This window comes from Metopolophium dirhodum, chromosome 8, assembly GCF_019925205.1.
Source record: "Metopolophium dirhodum isolate CAU chromosome 8, ASM1992520v1, whole genome shotgun sequence".
Lineage (NCBI taxonomy): Eukaryota > Metazoa > Arthropoda > Insecta > Hemiptera > Aphididae > Metopolophium > Metopolophium dirhodum.
Genome location: NC_083567.1, coordinates 24823581 through 24848108, shown reverse-complemented (window position 1 = coordinate 24848108; position 24528 = coordinate 24823581). Strand labels below are relative to the sequence as shown.

Genomic DNA, 24528 nt, shown 5'->3' with positions numbered 1-24528 from the left:
AAATGCTTATCGTGAGTACGTCTTAAGGAAACAAATCAACATGTATTGCAGTGTTACCTACAGACATTAAAATGTTAGCAGGACTGTGTGACATATATTTAGTTTTAAAATTTGACAGATAAAATGTATGTTTATTTCTAGAGTTAATTGTATTTACCTTAAAGTTTAATTCTTCTAGAAGTTCAGGACAATCAATCATATTATGCAATAATTTGAATAAGAATCTTAAATTTAATGTAAGGTATCTATTTTTTAAAGAATCAATTCTAAAAAAATTACTGATTATATTATATCCCGAATGAGGGGTTTTTTATATATCTTAAAAAATTATTTTGAATTGAAGAAAGGCTGGTATTTTGAACGATATTGTCAGTGTGCCATATTAATGTAGCATATTCTATATGTGATCTGACTAATGAGAAATATAAAGTTTTTAATGCTGAGCTATCGTAGAAATCTATACAAATGCGTTTTAGGAAACCTTTTATATCATTGAATTCGAGTTTAACACCATCCATTACAGTGATCTACTTGTAACCTAATGTACAGTAGAGCGACATCCACTTACCCACCTTTTTATATCTAATATTTTGAAATTGAATTCGAAATTTCTCATACGTTTGTCTACTTTTGACAAAAAAAAAAAATTATTATAATCATACTTATGTGGCATACACTGTAATTTGTCAAAAATGTAAAATAGTATAAAATTATAAAAAAAAATGTTGATTAATAGAAAAGGTATTGTATTTTGTAATATAAAAAAATGCACACAATAAAAAAATAGTATAAAATCATAGGTACCTAGTAAATAATTAAGTTATATTATTAATGCTTTGTATTGTATTATGTACTTTGTACCTATTTTGTTTAGTAATAATGACTATCAAGTTTTACAAAATCTAATCTGCTTATAGGTATATCTTTTATTTCGTGTACACTCTACTTATAGCAATTTATGTACCTACTTGTTTGAACTTCTGTAAGAAGATTTATAATACATTTCATTGCAAAATTCATCAAAATCCCGAAAATTTGCAAATTATTATTTGGTTAGAAATTTATAAAAGTTTTTCTTTTCATAGCTAACATTAGAAATGTTATAATGGAAGATTTCCAGCAAGTTTTTCTGCCTTCATCAAACAATTTCACTGAAAAGTTACACTATTTATAGTGAGATAGTTATTTATGAGATATTTTCGATTTTTATTAATATTTTTTTTTAAATTTTTGTATTGATCTTTTATACAAGGCTTATTTATAGGAAGACACACGTCTCCCTTATTTTACGGGCTGGTATTATAATCGTGTACGTAATAATATGTGAGGGCAACTGGTACATTTTTAAAATGCCAAAAACAGCGGTTGAGTGCAACTAGTAAACACCCACCATTAGTAGGTAATACGGTATGAATAGGGAACTATAAGCTATTGCCAATAGCTTAAAATTATAATCTAAATATTTTGAAAACTATAATGTAATTGCGTTAATTTGCGTACAGTAAACTAAAATTATATACCTACAAAGAAATGTAAATTTCCCACGGATACATAAATATATCGGTTAACGATGCAGCAAATATATATATATATCGATACAACAAAACAACTATATTCTTTGTCGAATATCCAATTTCAAGAAAAAAAATATTATACGCGGCAGGTATGTATGTATTTCTAATATTCAAAAATTACTCTAATAACGACTTATATTGGATCTTGTATTAAATAATCATGATTTATTACCATTGATCAGCCGGAACAAATCTAAAAAAATCCTTAACAAAACTTGAAAAACTTAATTGATCGCAATGGACAGCGCTGAGAGAGAGAAACCATCGGACGAGGTAGCCGAGAGAGAAGGAACTTAACGTTTGGACATAGAACCATGTGTTTGCCGTTTGGAACAGTACACACACAACCACAGCGGTGGAGGTATTATTCTAAATTGTAATTTCTAGTGTCATGGCGGCGTAAATATTGTTGATATAAAAAAAAAATAGAAATATTTGTTGCCAACGCTAACGCTGCAGTGGGCCATGTGGGGGGACTTTACAGTGTTTTTCTCTCGCAGTCTATCTCGTCCCCATGTAGTACGTACTGTACAGTGTACACTACGTCACTACTACAGTACTACACTGTGAGCTACTTTGTAAGCACGATTTTTGAAGAATCGATCTTTTTAATCGTGACTGTAAGCAAGCCGGTGTTGTTGTCACGGTATAAATTAATTGTGTTGGTCACGTCCGGTCATAGATATTGTAATAATATTATGTATATACAGTGTATACATATTTAAATATTTTATAATAATATTATAATATAATTTGTATACAATGTTGTATTTTTCCATGGGTGTGGGAAGGGCACACTGTCCAGAGTAGATATAGATATAGTAGGCTATAATTTTATAGTTGACGCGGTAACCGAACGCGTTGATTGGTTAGACATGGCGTCGCGTCCCATTACGTTTCCTGCACTGTGCGTTTCCCCTATCGTGCGCAGGAATTTTTTTTTTCTCTCTCGCCGAACGCCGTCGTAACTTGCAGCCTGCCGTCCCCCTCCCCACTACACACTCCTGTCCTACAACGGCCATGTTGTTGCGTCTTGCGATTATGCCGCTCGTGACTAGCTCTCATGAGCCTATGCGTCGCTAACCAAAAACAATTAAATATTGTAATCCACTCGATGTCGCATGTCCCCCGCGTCATTCGATTGCGGTGATTTGCTGTTCATCACGCGGATCGACGACGAAACGAGCGAAACGTATCGATTTCCGCCGAAGGAGCAGGCGGCGGATGCGCACACGTTCGAACACCGGCGATAACGCGTTCGTCGGGCAGACGCCATACTGCACATCCGGACCTAGTCTGTTTACACCCGTCTCTTCGAAATCGACTCCACGTCCTTGGTAAGTACTGCGACAAGGTCGCCGAGTAGATACATATTTTAATTTATCGTTGTCTTTTGACACCGACGACGTATTTTCGTGGTGGGTATACGCGCGCCGTCGCCGCACCCTCCCGACCGTTTTTGTCGACCGCCGACACATGTCAACAATTGGTGTGTGTGTGCCAGGGCCAAACAGTGCCCTCGAATGATACGATTATAATACATACCTCTTAGTTCGTATCGCGCACTAATTGTTGGTCGAAGACGACACTGGTTCTGATCAACGGACCTGCGTCGTAACACTGACTACTGCTTAGAAGTCAATTTGTCATTTTTTGCTCATAAGAATGCTTCATTTGATTTTTTTCATTGGCAGGTACCACAACTAAACTGGGATTTAAATTTAATTGAAAATACAGTGGTAATTTAAACTAGGGTACCTAGAGTATTTTCCCTTATATCAAAGCTATTATAATATTATATAGCAGGTGATCGGTAATAATTAACACTGACCATAACGACAAGGTTTAAAACGTCTAATGTATTTTACTAAAAAATCACAAATATTGCAGGCTGTTGCCACACACATTTTGGAATATTTCAATAATACTTATGTATCCACATCACATTTTGGAATGTTCATAATATTACATTAAATTACATTACATGAGTGAAATCATTGGTTCTTAAAGTTAGCGGGCCTGGGCTATTGCCATCCCTCTATACGGGTATTAGTAAATAAAAATCCAATTGGAAGTGGCAAATAACAAATCAAAATTCACTGGGTACCTACCTACATCACAAAAAAAAATATATCAAAAATATAATATGCAGGATTACAGAATAAACTCAATACATTATGTAAAGATTTTTTAAGTGAGGAAAGAGATATACCAACTTTTAATTGTATATTGTTATTAGCATATACCTACTACACGATAGCTGTGATTTATTTTTATTATTATTTACTCATTATGTATAATGTATATATTTTTTTACAGCTTGATAATTTACTTAATACTAATGTTTGTGATTTGTAAATTATTTAAATGGGGAAAGAAACAAAACAATTTTTTGAACAGCTCTAGCATAACATAGGTAGGTACTATACCTACGATATTTGTGATTTATTTTTATTATTATTTACCTACCTATTTATAATTTTGATATTTTAATTTGATAACTTGATAATTGACTTAAAACTAATATTTTGGTTTTTTAAGTAAAATGCATTTGACGTTTTTTACCTAACGTGGCGTACTGGAGCTAGACCTCATGAACCGAGATTAATTGTCTCATGTTATGCAGATGGCAGACTGAGCTAGCCTATTTTTTATATTCTATTAGGTATAATGGGTACCTACTATTCAAACATATTTTGCCTAATTTCTATGTGATTGAATAATTTGAATATATCTAGAATATACATATGTATAGAACGGTGTATATTATATTACCTAGTTTTATACATTTAGTGGTATTTATTTTATTAAGCTTTACCCGTAGAAGGGAAGAAGAGAAAGGGAAATTCTCCCGTGCCTGGAAATTTGTGACTATTTTTTTTAAATTTAATTAATTAAGTAAAACTAAGAAATTGATAAGTATTTTAACATCTAACTGTTAGGTGGTCAAAATTAGTAGGGGCCCCGAGTTTCTCTCTACAGCTCTGCCTATTTACAACCATACTTACGCTAATCATAATTTAAGAACAACACAAATTCCATGGGCAGTGGTGACAATATTGTATGTTGCCTAAATATTGACTTCATCGAGCGGAAACCCTTAAATTAGGCTCTATTTTTATTTTAGTTTTCCTATTCCTTAATAATTTTGAATTTGTTTAGCTTTGTGGTTTGTTCAACTCAACAATGACAACACTAAATATTATTTTATACTTTTTATAGGTGATTATTAAATACCAACATTGCAAAAATGAGTGAACCGAAGTCTAAAAAAAACCCCACTTACGCATTGGATACTTTACTTTGGGTAAAACTGCTCAATCGTGTTTGGTGGCCCGGTACAGTTGTAGATCCCCTTACAATACCTCAAGAATTATTACTTTATGTGAAAAAAGTTGAACCTATTGCTTGTGTGGTTAAATTTAAAGAAGATGATAAATAGTAAGTTAACATTTTACTATACATTTTGTAATTTTATGACATTAATTTAAAATTATATTAATAGTCATGTTGTTGGATTATACGAAGAAGTATATCTATACTCGTGTGATCGCAAAATGGAATTTATTGAAAAAGGGTTCTGTAAGTATTAATTTTTGAATTATTGTAATATGTACCTACCAGGGTTGATAATATATGCATATAAACTGTTATATATGTTACATATATAATACACTACGTATAAAACTGTATAACAACTAAAACACGTGTAAATTTTTATTCTTTAAAATTTATAATTATTCAAAGTTCATTAGGTAATATATTGATTTTAATTTTTAACACGTTGAATGCGTACTGACGCAGTTTAGCGACATAAGGATCATTCAGCAACGCATTTGGCGTCTAATATACATTTAAAACAAATGGTTTAATATTCCCTACGCGTAGCCGAATGTTATTTTATTATTATTTAGCGTGGATTAAATGCATTTTTTTAAATATGTGTATATACGTCGTTATGAGCAGTTTCTTTATTTATTTTTTTTACTTTTATCATATGCACTGGGTGAAAACTGCCAAAAGACATACGCAGTCAACGTGTTAACTAATATTTAATTTGTAACTTTTTTATGTAATAAGTACCTCTAATATATTGTATTTTTTATATTGGTATTTTTAATTCTGTGTTAAATTATTCAATTGTTTACTCTTAACATTTATTGTTCAGTTCAACAAGAAAATACCTAAAAAAAAAAATATTAAACAAATCACTTCATTGTTTAGACAATACCTTCTCAGCTACGCGTTAAATTTAAAACATAACTTAAATAAATTATTACAACAAATCACATCAGCTATCTTAGTGGATTTATATTTTATTTTATTTTTAATAAAACAAATTAAATACTTATTTGTTATTATATTTTATAAATAATATTGTATACTTTAATAAAAATAAACCAATAAATGAATACATGATTAAATGTCTGTGGTTACGACTTATCCATTTTAATATTTTTATACCTGATAACGGCTGTTCAATGCAGCAGTAATAATAAAAAAAAATATAAATACTTTTATACAGTATAAAACAATTAAGTAGTTTTATACTGTATGTATTGGTAATACGTGTTTTATACTCAACTGTATTATAGTAATTACGTTCAAACTCTGGTACCTACCTACTTATAACAATATTTATTTTCTTATGTTGTTTCCGTGTATTTTACAGCATTATATAAGAATCAGCTGAAAGGTTTTGCAGTGATTGGTAAATTTGACATGAATAACTTTAAGAATGAAGTAATATCAATGGAACGTCTGATTGGAGGTGATATATGTATTTTTGAAAATTTAAAAGAACAAAAAGAAATAGTGAAGTCCATTGTCAAAGAATTTTTCACTCCAACTAATACGAAAAAGTCGAAAAAGAAAGAAGTTGAAAGGAAATCTTTACCCGCACCTAAACTTCCTAAAACTCTTAAGACTCCTAATCAACCAAAACCTAAACCTGTTTCCAATCCAAGATCATCAACTCAATCACAGGTTGGTAAGAAATCGACTGGTTATACCTGTCATTCAAAAGTTGGCTGTAGCTACACAACTAATCGCTTCGATAACTTAAAATGGCATATGGCAACCCATAAAAATGATACAGATGTGGTTACGACTAAGAAATCATCAAACAGTTCTACCCCAAATAAACGAAAAAATGTAAAGACTAAATCATCAGAGGTTAAAAAACAAAAACTGCAAGAAGAGTTATTGAAAGATTGGGACAATGACGGCGAAGATGATAATGAAGAAATCAATACAAGCGGAGTACAATCGTCTAGTAATGTTGCACAATCTTCAAATGAAGAAGTTTTACAAACATTGATTGATGTACAATCTTCAAATGAAGAAATTGTACAAACAAAGAGTGATGTACTATCATCTAGTAATGTTGTACAATCTTCAAGTGAAGAAATTATACCAACAAGTAAAGTTTTATCGAGCAAAAATGATGCCATACCAATCACAAGTAAAGCTATATCCAGAAATAGTGAAGTTCAAGAAACTAGTACTTGTTCTCCTACTAAAGTTTTTGATTTTAATGAAAATGATAATAATTCTGTTGTAGAACTAAGACAAAGTAAATCTGATTGTAGTTCTACTGTGGATGATGATATAAGTGAAACATTTGAATCTCAGATAACTCCAGATTTTATAAATAATACAATTTTTGAAGCATCGCCAAGTGAATCAGTTTTAGTTGAGAAACCTACAGAAAATGTTATCGATAAACCTCATGGAATCCAATCAAATGAGCTTGCAAGTGAAATTGATAATCAAACAAAAAGTACTGAACTATTATTAGAAAAATCGGTTAATACTTTAGACCAAATAAACAATTTTGAAAATTCATTGAGTGGCATTTCGAGTAGTATAAATAATTCTGATGCAAATATATTGACTGAAGATAACAATGTTGTTGTTGGTGAATCTGAGAGTGAATGTGGATCTCTTAACAAAACTACTTGTCTAAATAAAGGTATTAACATAGAGACTATTGGCTTAGATATTCCATTAGTTGAAAATATGTCTACTGAAACAGAAGACAGTGCAATTGTTGAGGAGAATACTAGTGACAAGGAGATAGTTTCAAATGATGAAGAAGTTAATCAGTTGAATGGCACTACGATTGATAAGAATATGCCTATCGAGAACTCATGTTCTGTAGATAGTACATCAAATAAAATAGATTGTGAAGATAAAATCATTGAAAAAGAGGAATTCCTGGATGTTATTTCAAAAGATTGGTTTGAAGGCCCTGAATGGGAAAGTACACGATCTGCAACTAAAGGTAATAAATAAAACTATACTTAAATACATTGACAGCGATGTGAACAATTGCAAGGCTGGGCATTAACGAGTTAAAAAGTTAATATAATTTTAACTTTTTAACTTAACTAGTTACTTTTGGCTTTTCATTAACTTGTTAACTCTTAACTCACTAAATGTCTTTTTTAATTAATGTGAAATTAACGAATTAATTTTTCATTTTAAGAAGTAAGTTAAGTTAATTTAGATATATTTCAGTCAATTTCGTTTTATAGTCAATAAATATTTACCGTGAATTGTTTAAAGTAAGAAAATTATTTCATTCGAATCTAACTTTTATGGAAATACTGTATAAACACTATAGTCTATAATTTAGTTTTGGGTTGGAAAAAATTAAGTACGCTACCGTTGTATAAACAAATTAACTTTTTTTAACTTAATAAAAAGATATCAAAAAGTGTTTATTAACTTTTTATTATTGGTGCATATTAACTTAACTTAATTGAGTTAAAAAAAAATCATTAACTTGCCCAGCCTTGAACAATAGGTCTAATAATTGCTCATTAAAGAAAAGAATATGGTCATAAATATATATAGTATTATTGTAGGTTATATAACTTCCTCTGCTAAATTTTAATTATAATAGATAATACAAACTTATGTTTTAAAAATTATACAATAACTTAGCTCTTTTCACTCGATAAAAGTCATGGTACTATATCTAGAATTCTATCTTTAAATATTGTGTTTAACCTAATGTACTAGTTGGTACCTAAACTAAACTCTATTTATACCATTCTAAACTATACACTAGAAAATATTCTAGAAAGGACCTACAGTTTTGCAGCAAAAATAAATAATTAACAATAATAAGTGAATATCAGCTTGTTTATATAAATGTCAAAATAAAATATTTAAAAAAGAATTAATAAATATTAAAAACTTTCTGTTTTCTGATTGGCTGCAAATATTTCTATACTAGTTAATAGTGTGATAAATAAGACATGCTCTACTATCAAACATTGTATATTTTCGACCTTTGATGAGTTTACATTTTTGTAATTCAGGTGGACCTAAAAACTAGTTTACTAGCTAATGGCTACCACACTAGAAATAGCAGAAAAACTACTATTGTGTGAAATGGGCCTTATTTAAAGTTTAGGTGATAGGAAAGTCCTCTCACCAATACACATATAAATTTATAGTTAACAAACTATTTATTAATGATGGTTGAAATTAAGTTTTGTAGCAACTTTATTTATTATAGTTCTGTGAAATCACCATAAATAATAATTTAATGAATTTATTGTTAATGGTTAATTAATATTTACGTTAGGTTCAATAGCTTTTTTTTTAAATAAATTTACCAAATATTTATTATTGCTGTTTGGTAATATGTTTAAAGTGAGTTATATCTGCTATGTTTGTATTGTATCCATTATTTTGCATCATTAAGTTTCAATGTTTTTAAACAATTGATGAATTGTAGTTAATATATTTATGAACTGTAGCCTAAAATTTATTTTTAGGATTACTTCAGTTATTAATTGCAAACAGGCCAATTAAAAACAGTTTATGACAGTAAAATATTGATTTTTTAATTAACCTTGATTTAATTATAGATAATTTATAGTGCCTGTAAATTGTAATTCAATTCTAAAAACTGTGGTGCGTATTATATCCTGTTTTTATTGGCCCTCTTTTATAATATTTGTATTTAGTAATGGAATTAATTTAGATTTTGAATACTGGAATGTACAAATTATCATCAACTCTGTTAGATGAACACTTAGCTTAATTAAAATGTTTTAAGATAATATATTTCCTTGGTTAGAATTAGAATTAAATACAATTTGAATAACAGTGTTATAATAAATTAAGGCTTAAATATTGGTAAAACTATAAATAATTTATTAGAGAGTAAAAATTGTTTTATGCGTGGGTATTGAATATGACTGGCTTTTAATAAAACATTAAAAAGAATAACAGTATTTCAATTTATAGAATTAAACATTATTTATTTACCCTTTGTTTTATTTTATCTAAAATGTTTATATTTTACCATTTACAGTTAATTTATAAGTATAGAATTACACATTTTATTTAACTAAAATAAATTGCCTCTGAATATTTTATAATATAGTTTCATCATTTTATATTAAAACATCTTTATTAGTTGGTTTTCATTTTTATAATGTTAAGTTGGTGATTCAAGGGTTTGTATGTCAGGGTGTTATTTTTTTGACTTTCCATGGGCCACCCACTGAAATACCTAATGTACTCTGTACTCTGAATAATGTGTAATAAATATTTATACATATCATATGGAATGATGTGTGATGTGTTATTATAAATATTAATTTTATTGTACTTAAATTCATTGCAGAATATTGTTCTATTATATGTCAGTAATTATTCTTACTTTTATTTCACGGTATGCTAATGTAATGATATTAAAATAATGTATGAACATTTTTTAAAAATATGCTTTCTTATCTCACAAAACAATTCTTACAACTTGGCGAAGATTATCCTTTATTCCGACAAATCAACTTATAAGCTTTGAAAATAGTAATAGGTACTTTACTGTGTGTTCACATCCTCTCAAATATGTAACAATAACACAGGGCAAGGTTGATATTATTATCCTAATTTCACATAATTTTTTATCGCTTTAATCTTGGAAGTCATATTTAATAGTAGTTGTACAAACATGATAATATGATATTTTTATATTATATTCATTCGTTATGGTGAGATATGTTTCCATTATTGTATTACCGGTTTTTAAGATGCAATAAATGCATAATTAATATTATAAACAAAAATATTTTGTTTATTCTTATGTAGAATTTTTTCCCTGAAAATATTTGATATTTGTTTATCTTATTATTAACATAAGTGGAACTTGTATGCGTTTCACTGTATTATTTTAAATAATTGTTCACAATGTTTTTTATATAAATAAATTAAAATGGTTAATTTTTATTAAAAAGAAAATTATTGGCAATTATATTTTTTCTAATTATTCCTAATATGTTTAAATATAACAATTTCATAGATTTGCTTCCGTGCACAATTTATTTTAATTTTTATCTAGTTTTTACTAATACATTCAACATTTTTATCATTATTTCGTTCATATTTTTAAAAAAAAAAAACTTTATTAAACCAATTTTTTTTTATAACACATAGCTAATTCATATTCTGCTGAACTCAAGCTGCCCACTAGCCACAAGTGTACACTGCCTGAGTTTTTGAAGTGAGCTCCTCAAACAATAGAACAGGACATGTGTTCAGGTGGTGGTTTGATTGGTAGAATACCGTCAAATAATACAATTACTGGGGGAAATCCGAAGATTGTTCACTGTCAAGTTTATCAAGTTTTCGTGTATGTTAGATTTTAAAGCTTTAAGCGTTGTGTATACCATTTTTTAAAATCTAAATAAGGCCCTATTAAGGAGAATATATTAATATATAAGTTGCACTTGATCGAGAAAATTAGTAGCTACACATTAATTTCTTCTTTATCTATCACTGCCAAACACCATTGTGTTATATTAATTTAATTTTGGTACTTGTTTTTTATGCTACATAACAAATATTATTGTGTTATGTGAGCTATTTCTGATGATTACCAGTTAATTATAAATTATTGTTTTATAAACTTTTTTTTTCCTTCCTTTTATTTTAAATACATTAGGTATAGTAATATTATATTTATTATTTACTCTAGGAAAAAATAATGTAAAAAGACTGATAAATTATTTTGATTTTTATAATTGTTAAAAAAAAGTATCAGACAACAGTTTTTAGTAACATTTTTACTTGTAAATACAGTTGTTTACATAACCAAAAGTAGTCTGTACATGGCATACAACTATACAAGACAAGTACCTTAGGTTTATTTTTATTGTGTTGTTGACTGTTGGTTTATTTATCATCAGAGGAACAAAATATTTTAACTTAATTGTTAAACAATAATTTGTTGTAATTTTACAAATTAATTTTAATTAACATAATATTATATTTAGGATCATTGTGTAAATAAATTATATATTATAATTAAAGTGATAACTGTATAGACAACAGTTCAGTTATTAAAATAACATAGTTTAATTTAAATTTTTAACCTTAAATCGAGAAAATATTTAATTATTAAGCCAGTGAATATGTATATGTATATGTAACACTTAATATAATATATATTACAGTTAAACCTGTGTAATATGGGACCAGAATATTATGAAAACCCGACCTTGTTTTTGGACCAAATGTTAAGGTCCGGCGAGTCTAATGTATTATTTTACAACATCTATTAAAAGGAAATCTGTCTAAAATCAAAAAAAAATTATCGATCTTAACAGTTTCCGTATTACACAGGTTTACTGTATTAAATTATAGTCACAGATATTGTATGTTCGTGAGCTTATATGTTATTGGTAAAATGATTAACACTTAACAATTTTTAAATGTATTATATTAGCACAGCAAAATATTAATTGGTATAATATACTAAACAATTGTAACATAATATTAAATATAGTAAAGTATATTTCTAAAATAATCTATTAAAAATCTTAAGTGAAATGTTACCATTCAATGTCTATTTTTTGTATTACAAATGTAGAATGTATCACTGATTAGTTTAGTTTTAATAATTTAGTCAATTTACAAATTACTGATAGTGTTAATCATACGGTTGATGAACTAAAATATATCAAACATTATGTTTATTTGATACTTTTAGTTTGTGTGTAATTTTGTACAGTAATTAAATACTTATAAAAACTGTTAGAGGGATTGACAGTTTAAGAATGAACAGTATTTTATTCTATGCCCTTGTATAATATGAACCATTTGTTGCAATATGAATTATTTTAAATTTGTACACTATACATATTTTATTATTAGGTATTGATATTTAAATTTGTTTTAACATTATTTCAATAAATACATAATATTTAATTCTTAAGAAATTACATTTATATTATATTAACTATAGAACATGGAGCCAAAAAAAATTAAAAATATTGATTATGATAAATCATTGTAAACAGTTTATGCTCTATATAAGTTAAGGAATGATATTTTAAATTTATACATATTTTATTATGATAAGAATTTATTTTGTTCTGGAAAAATGAACTTCAAATTTAAAAAAAATAACTTAAAACATTTTATATACCTAATTATCATATTATAGGTATAATAATATGATATTTAATAAAAAGTTTTAAATTTATTAAATAAATCATGTCTATTTTATAATTATATCAACATGTTCAATTATTATTATTATTTGTTTTTGTGCAAATGGACAATTATATTTACAATGATCAAGTCTATTAAATTTTAACGTCGTAAAGTTGTACTGTAATATTTTTGGACATAATTCTAATCATTAAAAAACTATTTTTTATCTGTTCAATACCTACGCTTCACATAGCATAAAACAGTTTTTTTTATAATAATTTAGTATGTGTTATACCTACTACATAATTGAAAAATTCTTGCATTATATATTTATTTTCATAAATTACTACCAATCATTTTTTATATTCGATTGTGGACCTATGCATGATCTCGCATTAAGTATATTACAAATAATAAAAAAAAATCTGAAATAATTACATTTCTTTATGTATATAAAGGTTAAAAAGGTATCGATGCGAATAAAATCCAAAGCCACTTACCATATATTATCTCCTGACCAGACTTTCGGTGGTTTCTGATCACACCGCCTTCTTCTTCCTTCACTGGTATACCGTAACATGTATTAGGTATTATGTTTCTACTTTCTAGTATTTATGTGCATTATTAGATTAATATTCCAACGTATCTTACTAAACTGAAGGTGTAGGAAGGATGGTCCGCGAGATGATTGCACCGATATCTTTTATCTATATACACAGAACTGCACCTACGATCTTCATATTATTATGTATCAACTAAATAGTCGAGTCTGAGATATTATTATTTACGAAATGAATAATGATAACGTATTTTGAGAAGCATATTAAACGGGTGGCGTTTAGAATTTTGCCTATTGAATTCTAATGTTATAAAATTAAAAATAGGTAGGCGCCTATAATTAAAGTAGGCCAAACAAATTGTTTGGAATGATTTAAACGCTTGTGTCCCAAGTATGCGTATAATATATATTATGTATAATACGCTTGTTTTGTCGTAATTGCGTGTTTTTCGTTGTGATGTTTGTTTTTTTTTTTTTGTATTTTTGTTTTCATTTTATTTCGTTTTTATTTTTCCGCAGCCTTCATTGCCAACTCTGAATTGAAGTATAAGCACCCCATAAATGATGGAGATGATAGACTACAGCCGAGCGTTGAGAACCAATACATACCATTCGAATTCAAATCAGAAATCCAAGATACGATTAAGTCTGGGAAGGAGTTCGTCTATGGCGACATGTATGATATATATGTACCCAAAAATGTTATAGGACCCTATCCCAGAATGGAAGATTTGATGCCAGATGTTAACCCCGTTACGGCGGCTTGTCAGAAAGCCGCATTGGAAAAAATATTTTTACACTTAAGCATTTTAGAGTAAATGGACATAACATTCTGCCGTCAGTAATGATTTTCCGGTTGCATGTATAAACTATTGATAAGCCGCTTCACTAGCACTACCCAAATAAGTACGCACGTAATCAGTAATGTGTTTAACTATACAATAACTATTTAAGATCTATTTTAACATTCTTCCGTCAGTAATGATTTTCCGGTTGCATGTATAAACTATTGATAAGCCGCTTCACTAGCACTACCCAAATAAGTACGCACGTAATCAGTAATGTGTTTAACTATACAATAACTATTTAAGATCTATTTTGCCCTCTCTCTTCTGTCTGATTCCATGTTTATAATATGTTTCGATATTTTATTATGTATATAACGACGAGTATTGTTCACCTCTCCCATACAACGTCTATACCCTGTTAAAAATAAGAAGCCACCCGGCGGTCACGGGAAAAACCGGTTTTGCTTCTTGACATATCCATCAAGATTTTATATTCTTAATTAATTTAAATCTGATCTACAAATTTGTTATTAATGTTTTTTGGCGATTTCACTAGCGTTTTTTGTTTTAAAAATGTATGCCAAAATCACTGTTTTTTTATCATATTAGCCGTACATTTTATACAGAAAATTTTTTTTTACGCTTACTTAATTAATTTTTTTTATATCTTACGATTTCCATAATTTATTAAATAACTGCACGAGTGTATAATATAATATTATAATATTGTATTTATTTCCATGTTACGGCGTTACTGGAAAATAGTACCAATTGTACGCTAGATGACTCACGTAAAAACTTACAGATATCTATTGACACTTGTAACTGTCTAATTTTACGAAAAGCCATCGATTTACATTACGCTGCGTATATTATGTTAGTACAAAATAAATTATATATTTAAGTACAAAACCTCAACCTGAAATAAATTTAGTTTACTATAGATAGTGTTTTTTTATTTAATAACTATTATAAACAATTATACTTAGGTATTCTGTATAATGTGTCTTATAGATTTTTAAGCGATTCACTTAAATTAAGTTAGCCCTTTCAAACAATACTATTTAGTACTGGTAATTTATTATAATGTAATAAAGTAGTGTCGGCACCTGAAACTTTGTCCATAAATACTATAATTTTTATATAATCTATAAATATATATAAATTTTTTTTTGTTGATTCCTTATACATAAGTTTTTATGTGTTTTAAGTATACAAAATATAATTAGATGAAGGTTAATGTATATTTTTATTTTATTTAAACTTGAGTGTCCATATGTAGACTTATAAAGTAAGTATACCTACTATAAAATTGTTTTTTTATTATTAATTAAACCATGGAAATTTAGGCCATTGGGTGGTTTTTAATTGGGGAAGGGTGCTGTAGGTTGTTGTAAACACGTGCATTTTAGTTTGGCAGAATTTTCAAGAGGGCACCATTAGGTATCTGCCATGCCCGGGAGTGGGATGGCGGCCTCTCTCCAGGCACAGTGACTGCTCGAAGAAAAGTGCTGCCTGTGACCGAGATTAGAACCGGCGACGGTGTGCGTCGTAACCGACGCCTTAGCGGCCACTCCGTCTTCAACTATAAAATTAAAATTAGTGAAAAATATGTTTTTAAGACTGCATAATAATATACTGTTGCTGTTTCAGTTTGTCAATATTATTATAAATTGTATTTACTAAATATAATACTGTGAATTGTCGGTGTTTGAATTTTTCTTGTATTAAGAAGGTACGTTTTGTATTAATACTAGCTGTGTCCCGCGTGCTCCTCCCCGTGAATAGTTGATTGCAAATAGTGGGGCTGTTGCTCGTGCAGTTGTGCATAAGATTTGTTAATTTTATAAATATATATGAAATATTAATTATATTTCGGTCAAGATATGAATAAACCAGTGAAGTAGTGTGGATAATTATTAAATTACATTAAAACTAAGCCTATAGCCTTATCCGCGATGTACTCTCTCATTTAAAAAAAAAAATTAAGAAAATCGGGTGAGTAGTTTCAGAGTACATTCGACTCAAAGATTCCATTTTAACACATATATTTAGCACGTAAATATATGAATATAGAAGTATAGATATATTTAGATAGTTGAATTTTACTTCTCGGAACAATTCTTATGTACACGCCGATAAAACAAAAGTAAAAAGTAGGTAGCTTGAAACCCACAGGTTCTATAGATCGTAACGGGCACGGTGTTTCCGAATTGCGGACAAAGTGACAAAAACCATGTGAGTTGCGGACGAAATCTAAAAAGGTAACATACGAATTGCGGACACAAATATAAGATAAGAAATTTCCTATTATTATTTTTGATACAGCGATCGTGGACGTTGGGAAATTACTGTTTAATATTAACGATTAAGATTGTGCCGGTGCATATGTTTAATCAGTTTATCATTTTTTAAATAATTCAACAACATTTTAAAAATAACGATTGCTCTTTTGCAAGACACAAATATTTTTAACCCCACCAACCAATTTTTTTGGTAGCTTGTCCTAAGTCCTGAAAAAGTGGTGAAGGGAAATATTTGTGTCCACAACTAACGTGGTTTTTATTAAAAAAAAGCTCTACGCAATTAGTATTATGACAACGAAACTCGTGTCCGCAATTGTTATGTTATAATTCCTGACCTAAATAATTCGTCCGCAACTAGTATGTGTCCAACGGGCATAGCTGTTTTCGACCAAAAACGTACCCTTCCCTTTTCGGCCGATTCACTTTTCGACCAAAACAATACGTTTTGTAATATGATATGTAAAATAATTGGTATATAATTTTTGTAAAATTGTGGCAATTATAATTTTAAAAATTATTTAAAGTATAAGTTACATAAAATGTTGTAAAATAAAATATTAAAAAAAAATTAAATATAAAAACACCTATTATATTATTAACATTAGTTTTGTGTTAATATGTCACACTGTGCATAATATCTTATAAAAAGAATAACATAATAATATACAATTGTTGTCAATAATTATTGAGTCTAATAGTAATGTGTATAATATAATATTAAGAAAGATATAGTGACTCTCTACAATACGTATAATGATCAGTCTTGCAGGTGCATACTACATATTATACTGATATAACTATATATTATGGTAGTAACCATCACAGTCAACGATCACCGATCGTATATAAATCGTAATAATCGTAATAAAAAAAAAAATTGTTAATATATGGGTATTCTATTTTACAAAAATTATATATAAATTATATCCTACATATTATCATATTACAAAACTTTTTGTTTTGGTCGAAAAGTGAATCGGCCGAAAAGGGAAGGGTACGTTTTTGGTCGAAAACGGTCTCGCCCATCGTAACGTACCGGTTGGCCGAAACCTGATTTGCATTCATTGAAAATGAATTACATATACTTTAAAATATAACTGTTTTTATTGTTTTAAATGTTTATAAATCACGAACATTGTCAACTACCACATTATATTTAATTCAAAATGCATATACTTAAGAATATAATTTTTTAAATGAAATAAATACAATTTTTATTAATAACGAACATCACGAGCTGCATGCCATCCTTCAAGGTGGTTTATGGTCCATCTGTATTAAAATGATTCCACATATTTCTATTAAATAGACAAATATCTAGATCCAAGTAATATGTTTCGATAAAGTAATTTAATAATTTCAGCATACCTAAAATAATAATAGTAAAAAATTAGGTTAGATTGAAAATTGCCATTTCATTTACCAATGATATTAAAATATCGTAAAAATTTTAAGTCAAAATCTCCTAAAAAATTAATATTACTTTCTAGTAGTTTTTTTCTTTTGTTTAAGGTAGTAACATTTGTAGGGAGTCTTCTATCAAAATTTCTATTGTTAGCTGTGAAAGGAAAACATGAATTTTAACTAAAAAAAGGTGAGTAAGTGGATGTCGCTCTGCTGTACAGTAGGTAACAAGTGGTCACTGTATAGATTGGATGGTATTAAATTTGAATTCAATGATATAATATCATAGTACTTATTCGAAAAACGATTCTGAGCGGTGACGGTTTGTCAGTGTGGATGTTTTATATTATATTTATATTGTTATTAGTTTATTAGTTATTAGTAATACGGTAATAACCGGTGAGTAGAATTAATATTATAAAATTACAACAAAATAACTAAAATCTATTCTTGGTTATTTAATATGTAAGGGCACTGTTGCCGGTTCGAACCTCGGTCTCGAGCGGCACTTCTCTTCGAGCAGTCACAGTGTCTGGAGAGAGACCGCCATCCCCCACCCAGGCATGGCAGGTACCAGTGGCGGTCAAATGATTTTGCCATGGAGGTGGATGTGGTTGAATTTTTAACATTTAAATAAAATGTAATTTTATGATATCTATATGGCTATATATATTTATGCTTATGCCAAAAATCAATTTTATCAATATATAATATAAGTTATAATATATAATATTATAACTTATTATTTATAAATTGTTATGACCATTGGGAAAATTTTCTATTTGTGAATAGAAAATGCTAATATAAACAACCAGTGAATATGTTAAGTATCTGGTCATTTATTTTAAAGTTACACCAAAAACCAAAACCGATTTAGCGTAAAAATCCCCGGTTTTCTTTAATATAGAATCGATATAGGATATTATCGCCGCCATGTCGTTTATTTTATAGCCGTATGTCCGTATATAGGTTGTTTTTCTTTCATTCTGCAGAACAAATTATATATTCTATAAACTTAAACTGAAATATTAATCTAACACCAGGATTTATTTTTCGTATACCTATACAGTATACATCTACCCACCGGTCAAAACGAACTAACCGACACAGCAAACGAAATAACAAACCCCATCCCTAAGATAGGTCGCGAAAGGATCTCGCGGATACACTCGAACTGACGTCGACCCTCGTTGGTGGTTTAATGTAATTTTCTGGTCGGAGAACACGCGGCGTGTCCTTCCACCCCTATAGGCTTGGCGGTCGGTCTTCGTCCCAAGTGACTGCGCGAATATAAGCGAAAAAAAACCCTGAAAGAATATTTCACAAATCGAATTTATTTATCAAAATTAAGCCAGAAGAACTTTTTTCCTATAGTATCTCATTTAATGGTCGCTGGAATTGTATACGCATGTACTAATAGTATATTAATATACCTATAATATATTATATTATATTGTGTTCTAGTTCTTATATGATAATTATTCAGAAAATAATTTTACTTATTATATTACATTCTGTCCTTATCGGGTAGGTCCTTTTACATCATTATCATAATATTATAATTTATTGGAAAATATATAAAAAAAACAAGTTTTAACAACCATGTTATACGGTGTTTGGTGATGGAGTGAAAACACGTCAAAGTCTACGAAAATCGTCTACAAGCATCAATCAAGCTCTATTTTAAATGCTTACGAATCGTTGTCGAAATTTTTATCAATATAATATAAAAGCTTTTTAGTTTTTAAACTCGACGAAATCTCATTTGATGTTTCTGATTAATTGTTAAGTATTTGTGTTTTTGAGTTGTGACTTATAATTATACAATATGTGTGCTCTAATCCATCGATATAATGATTGTGTCATGTATATGCGCTGTAGTCTATTGGCTGAATATTTCTATTCAGTAAAACAAACAACCATAATCGAAAAAATTGAGAGAAAAAATTTGCAGACTTGCACATATTTAGTCATTACATAGGTAGGTACCTACTTACCAGGGCTGGAATACACATTACAGACTATCTGTCTGTAGAAGTATAGATAAATTATCGTTATTTGTTCGTTGCACTTATTGCATGTCAGACGTCAGTTAACAACAGTTGCATACACAATAGACAATAGTTACAGACTTTATTGGTTTCTTATATTATAAGTTATATTAACCAGTGAATAGTGTTAAAATTTAAAAATGGAAGAAGATCGTCATAAATTAAAGCGAGGGTTATATGAGTGGTGCAGATAAACGAAAATTGGCAAAAGAAAAAGATAAAAAAAATACGGAAATAATTTTCAAAACTAGGCGAATGACAGAGTTTTTCATAACACAGCCCAACACAACTTCTTCTTCTTCTGAGGTTAGTTCAAAGTTTTACATTATTACTATACAAAGAATAAATATTACTTTTAATAATATATATTTTATATTTTTTATATTTAATAGCATATAATAATAAAATATATGCAGGTTAGGTAGTTTAAATAATAAATATTACAATTAATATTTTTTTCATGTATGAATACTATACTATACTTATCTCTTCAAATTTACCTTTCCTAATTAAAATTGTTTGAAATCGAAAAAATGTATACGTATATTGGCCACTTGGGTATATTATATTAATTTAAAAAAAAATAATAATAAAAATTGAAAATTGAAAATCAAACGCATTAATATTAAAAATAAAAATTTAAAAAAGTCTTATCAGTTTAATTTCCATTAGGTACATATTTTAAATATTTTTTTTTTTCAGTCATATCAAATTTCTCAACCGCCTCAACTAGTAACTATAGCCGAAAACCCTTCACCTCAAAATATTGTTGAAGAAACAAATGAAAGCTTAAATTTAGATATAGGATTATGGCCTGAAAATATGACAGGATTAATAAATTATTGGGCTAAAGTAGGAAGTTCAAATTTACAAAATTGTAATGAAGAATTATTTATACAAAAATCAAAAAAACGGTTTGATGTGACATGTGAAGTTTACTCGTAAATATAATAAATCATTGTTTGAGCGAAAAACTGCTAACGGAGAAATAATTAAGCGTTCATGGTTATGTTTTTCACCATTCAATGGTAGCATTTTTTGTTTTGTTTGTAAATTAATGTCCACGCAGTCAATTTACTCATGATAATTTACTCATGTTAGGTTTCTGTGACTGGAAGCATGGAGATAGTCGGTTAATAAGTCATGAAACTTCCAAAGATCATTTAAATTCTGTGATAAATTTAGCTGTTCGTTCAAAAGAATTAGGCCGTATTAATAATGAACTTATCAAACAAAGTGTAGATGTAAAGAGTTACTGGCGTAATATAAAATTAAGAAAAGTTCCAGGCATTTAATTTTAATTACTTGACATTATTATTTTTATTTACTATTTTTCATTTAATTACTTACACTTAATATTATGATAATATTACTTAATATACTAGTTATACTCGATTTGATTGTTTTTATAATTATTTATTATTAAATAGTAGTTAATTGTTACTACTACTAAACATAATAATAAATATTATTTAATAAGTTAAAAAATATATTTCCTTGTTTATGTATAAGGGGCCCCCACAATATATTCCGCCCAGGGGCCACCACATACCTAAATCCGCCCCTGCCACTTACGTATACTTACCTACTTTATACCTACATAATATCATCGGGTATATAAATATTAAATAGTATTAGATAATAGATATTACAGTTTACAGATTAACCATTTACATTATATTATATTACGTATATATTTAGGTATTATTATTGTCATATATGCAGTCGTTTCCCCATCACATTTTTTACACGCGTCTGTACAGAGTGAATTATTATTGTCAATTTATCATTATAATATCATAGTAGGTACCTATACTGCCTACCTATATCTGCTCATAATCCTTTTTTTGTCATATTTCCTCCCAAGTTACCGGTCGCGTTCGTTTCCGTCGATATAGTTTTTCCCATAGACCTACTGCGGCGGGGTGGGCTCGGCTTATATTATATTTTATAGGCACTGTATTATACGCGCGCACACAATATAATATAATAATATATACCTGAGTACCTGACCAACGGGCGTATATCTATCAGTGTCACGTGCGGCCGGTGCATTATGCACGAGATTCGGACAATGAATACAAACATAGGTAGCGTGATAATGATGATAATAATAATTTTCGTGATCCCGACGATTTATTATATTATTATGGGTTGTTCGCTGGGACATCTGCAGACGCGCTGCACCACAAACCGGTCTCTTCCTAGGGCTGAGATTACGGCGTGTTATGGTGTCGGTGACGACCACTTACGACGAACTGTATAAACACCAGTCGGTCATATTTCATCGTGCACGGCGAATCGAATCATGAGCAGAACCTGTACGATTATGATAATAATAATAATAATATAAAACATTAGCATTGCGGGATTATGGAAAACCTCTGGAGGATTTAGGGTTCGGTAATATATAATAATTTTATTTTTATTATTATTGTTATTTTATTTCACGTAAACCCGTTTTCAAATAATGTCTATAATACCTACATTATATTAATATTGTTTACGCAATAATTAAATCCTGCAATACAATATCAAATCGTTATCGGCTATATAATAATATATAGACATATTATAGTCCTATCCTGCACGTTATATACGGCATTAAAACGTATTCGCAAAAACAATGCCTACTGTACCTATAATATAATATTATATTGTTATGTACAGTAAACGTTTTCATTGTTTTGGGTGGCCTGCTACCAGTGTTGGGAAGGAACGCGTTCCTTGAGGAACGCGTTCCTGGAACGCGTTCCTTTTATAGGAACGAAGCTCGGAACGCGTTCCATTTAAAATATAGGAACGAGGAACGGGAACGAGTTCCTATTTTGAAGGAACTTGAACGAAAATTTCCGTTCCTCAAATAATGAAAAAATTTTAACACGTTGAGTGCCACAGTATATTTTATGAAGCGCATATAGTGTGTTTCCGCGCCAAAACTGAGCCGCGACGCCGTCGGTCGACTACGTGTCGTGTTCCGGGTCGTTTCCGGTTCCACGCGCCAAATTAGTTCTTCTCAAACAAAACAAAATGTCAGTATAAAAATATTTTTTCAAATAAATTGAATTAAAAAAAAAAACAGATTGTTGTATCATACTATGTCCTATACTCCTATGGGCTATAAGCCTATAACCTATAGCATGTCTCTATGTGTGGTGTATCGTGTATAGTACACACTATACACTGTATACTATACTACTATAGTAATATAAATGTATAATATTATGCAATTATGCAATATGAATGTATATATATAAAGTTTCAAGTCTACGCTATACAACTTTTGAATTATAACAAAAAAAATCTAAGACAAATCATTTTTGTTAAAAATCGGTGCTCCTAGAAAGGAGTGAGTTAACCGATTTCAGTGGTGGTCAATGGTGTTTTTTGCGAAAAATTTTTAAGTCAGAAATAATCGGTTAACTCTCTCGGTTCGATTATTTCTGACTTAAAAATTGTTCGCAAAATAGTTGAAAATACACCATTGACCACCACTCAAATTGCAAAAAAAGGAACATGAAGGAACGGGAACGCGTTCCTTTTTAAAAAGGAACGGGAACGCGTTCTTATTTCGGGACAGGAAAGAGGAACGGGAACGAGTTCCTTTCTTACAGTAGGAACGAGGAACGGGAACGAGTTCCTTTTTAAAAGGAACTTTCCCAACACTGCCTGCTACAGAATTGTGCGGCAATGCTCTTTTTTTTGTTTACGTTTTGCGTCTCTCTGCGCCGTATTTTAGCATGTAATTATAAAATACGTGTCTATAGTGTTGTATCAATTCCCCTTTACTAAAAAAAAAGGGTCGATTGAATTTGAACCATTAATATTGTGTTATAGTTAAATTGATATAAATATAATATTTATATTAAAATTGTGACTAGTGAGTCATTATAAAAGTATAAAATTCTGTACGATTGTATAAATACAAATTGAATAATCTCAGATCATATTATGATGATAATAAGTAATAACACTAATAACAATAATCTGTGTAAAAAAAGTATTGTGATTTGGAAAAAACTATGTTTATGCACATATATGAATTCAATTATTCAAATTTTAATATTATATTAATTTATATTCATAATTATTAACTCTCTGAGAGTGAGTACCGATTTCGGAAACTATGTCGTTAAAATGTTTTGTATTATTAGTGATTACATGCATTCGGGTTCCATATCAATGTCAACACATCCTATATCCTATCAATAAAAACAAAATCATAAGTAAGTCAATAAATTATTATAGAGATTTTCATCTGTGGCAAAGAGCGCAGAGATTATTGAATATTATGGAAATCACACAATGTTGGTAAAAATATATTGGTAGATATTTTAGTTTTTAATTTAGGTACATTTTTTTTTAGTTTAAAGAAAAAACATTGAA

At 29.0% G+C, this 24528-nt stretch overlaps 1 protein-coding gene across 2 annotated transcripts; it reads left to right on the top strand.

Moving 5' to 3' along the window:
• The first annotated feature begins 2549 nt into the window (after window positions 1-2549).
• Window positions 2550-16087, top strand: LOC132951301 (uncharacterized). Of its 2 annotated transcripts, none has more exons than XM_061023117.1 (5): window positions 2550-2911; window positions 4797-5015; window positions 5080-5156; window positions 6247-7860; window positions 11034-14105. In XM_061023117.1, the coding sequence occupies exons 2-5, from the start codon at window positions 4825-4827 to the stop codon at window positions 11102-11104; spliced, it is 1953 nt and encodes a 650-aa protein (XP_060879100.1). In that variant the 5' UTR covers window positions 2550-2911; window positions 4797-4824; the 3' UTR covers window positions 11105-14105. The 2 variants fall into 2 exon arrangements, with proteins under 2 accessions (XP_060879100.1, XP_060879099.1); XM_061023116.1 differs by lacking the exon at window positions 11034-14105 and adding an exon at window positions 14113-16087 and having other exon boundaries at window positions 2553-2911.
• Window positions 16088-24528: the final 8441 nt, after the last annotated feature.

Coding starts and splice junctions, on each gene's coding strand:
- LOC132951301 (XM_061023116.1), top strand. CDS start 4,825: ATGAGTGAACCGAAGTCTAAAAAAAACCCCACTTACGCATTGGATACT. Junction 5,016..5,079: donor TTTAAAGAAGATGATAAATA/GTAAGTTAACAT, acceptor TTATATTAATAG/TCATGTTGTTGGATTATACG. Junction 7,861..14,112: donor TACACGATCTGCAACTAAAG/GTAATAAATAAA, acceptor ATTTTTCCGCAG/CCTTCATTGCCAACTCTGAA.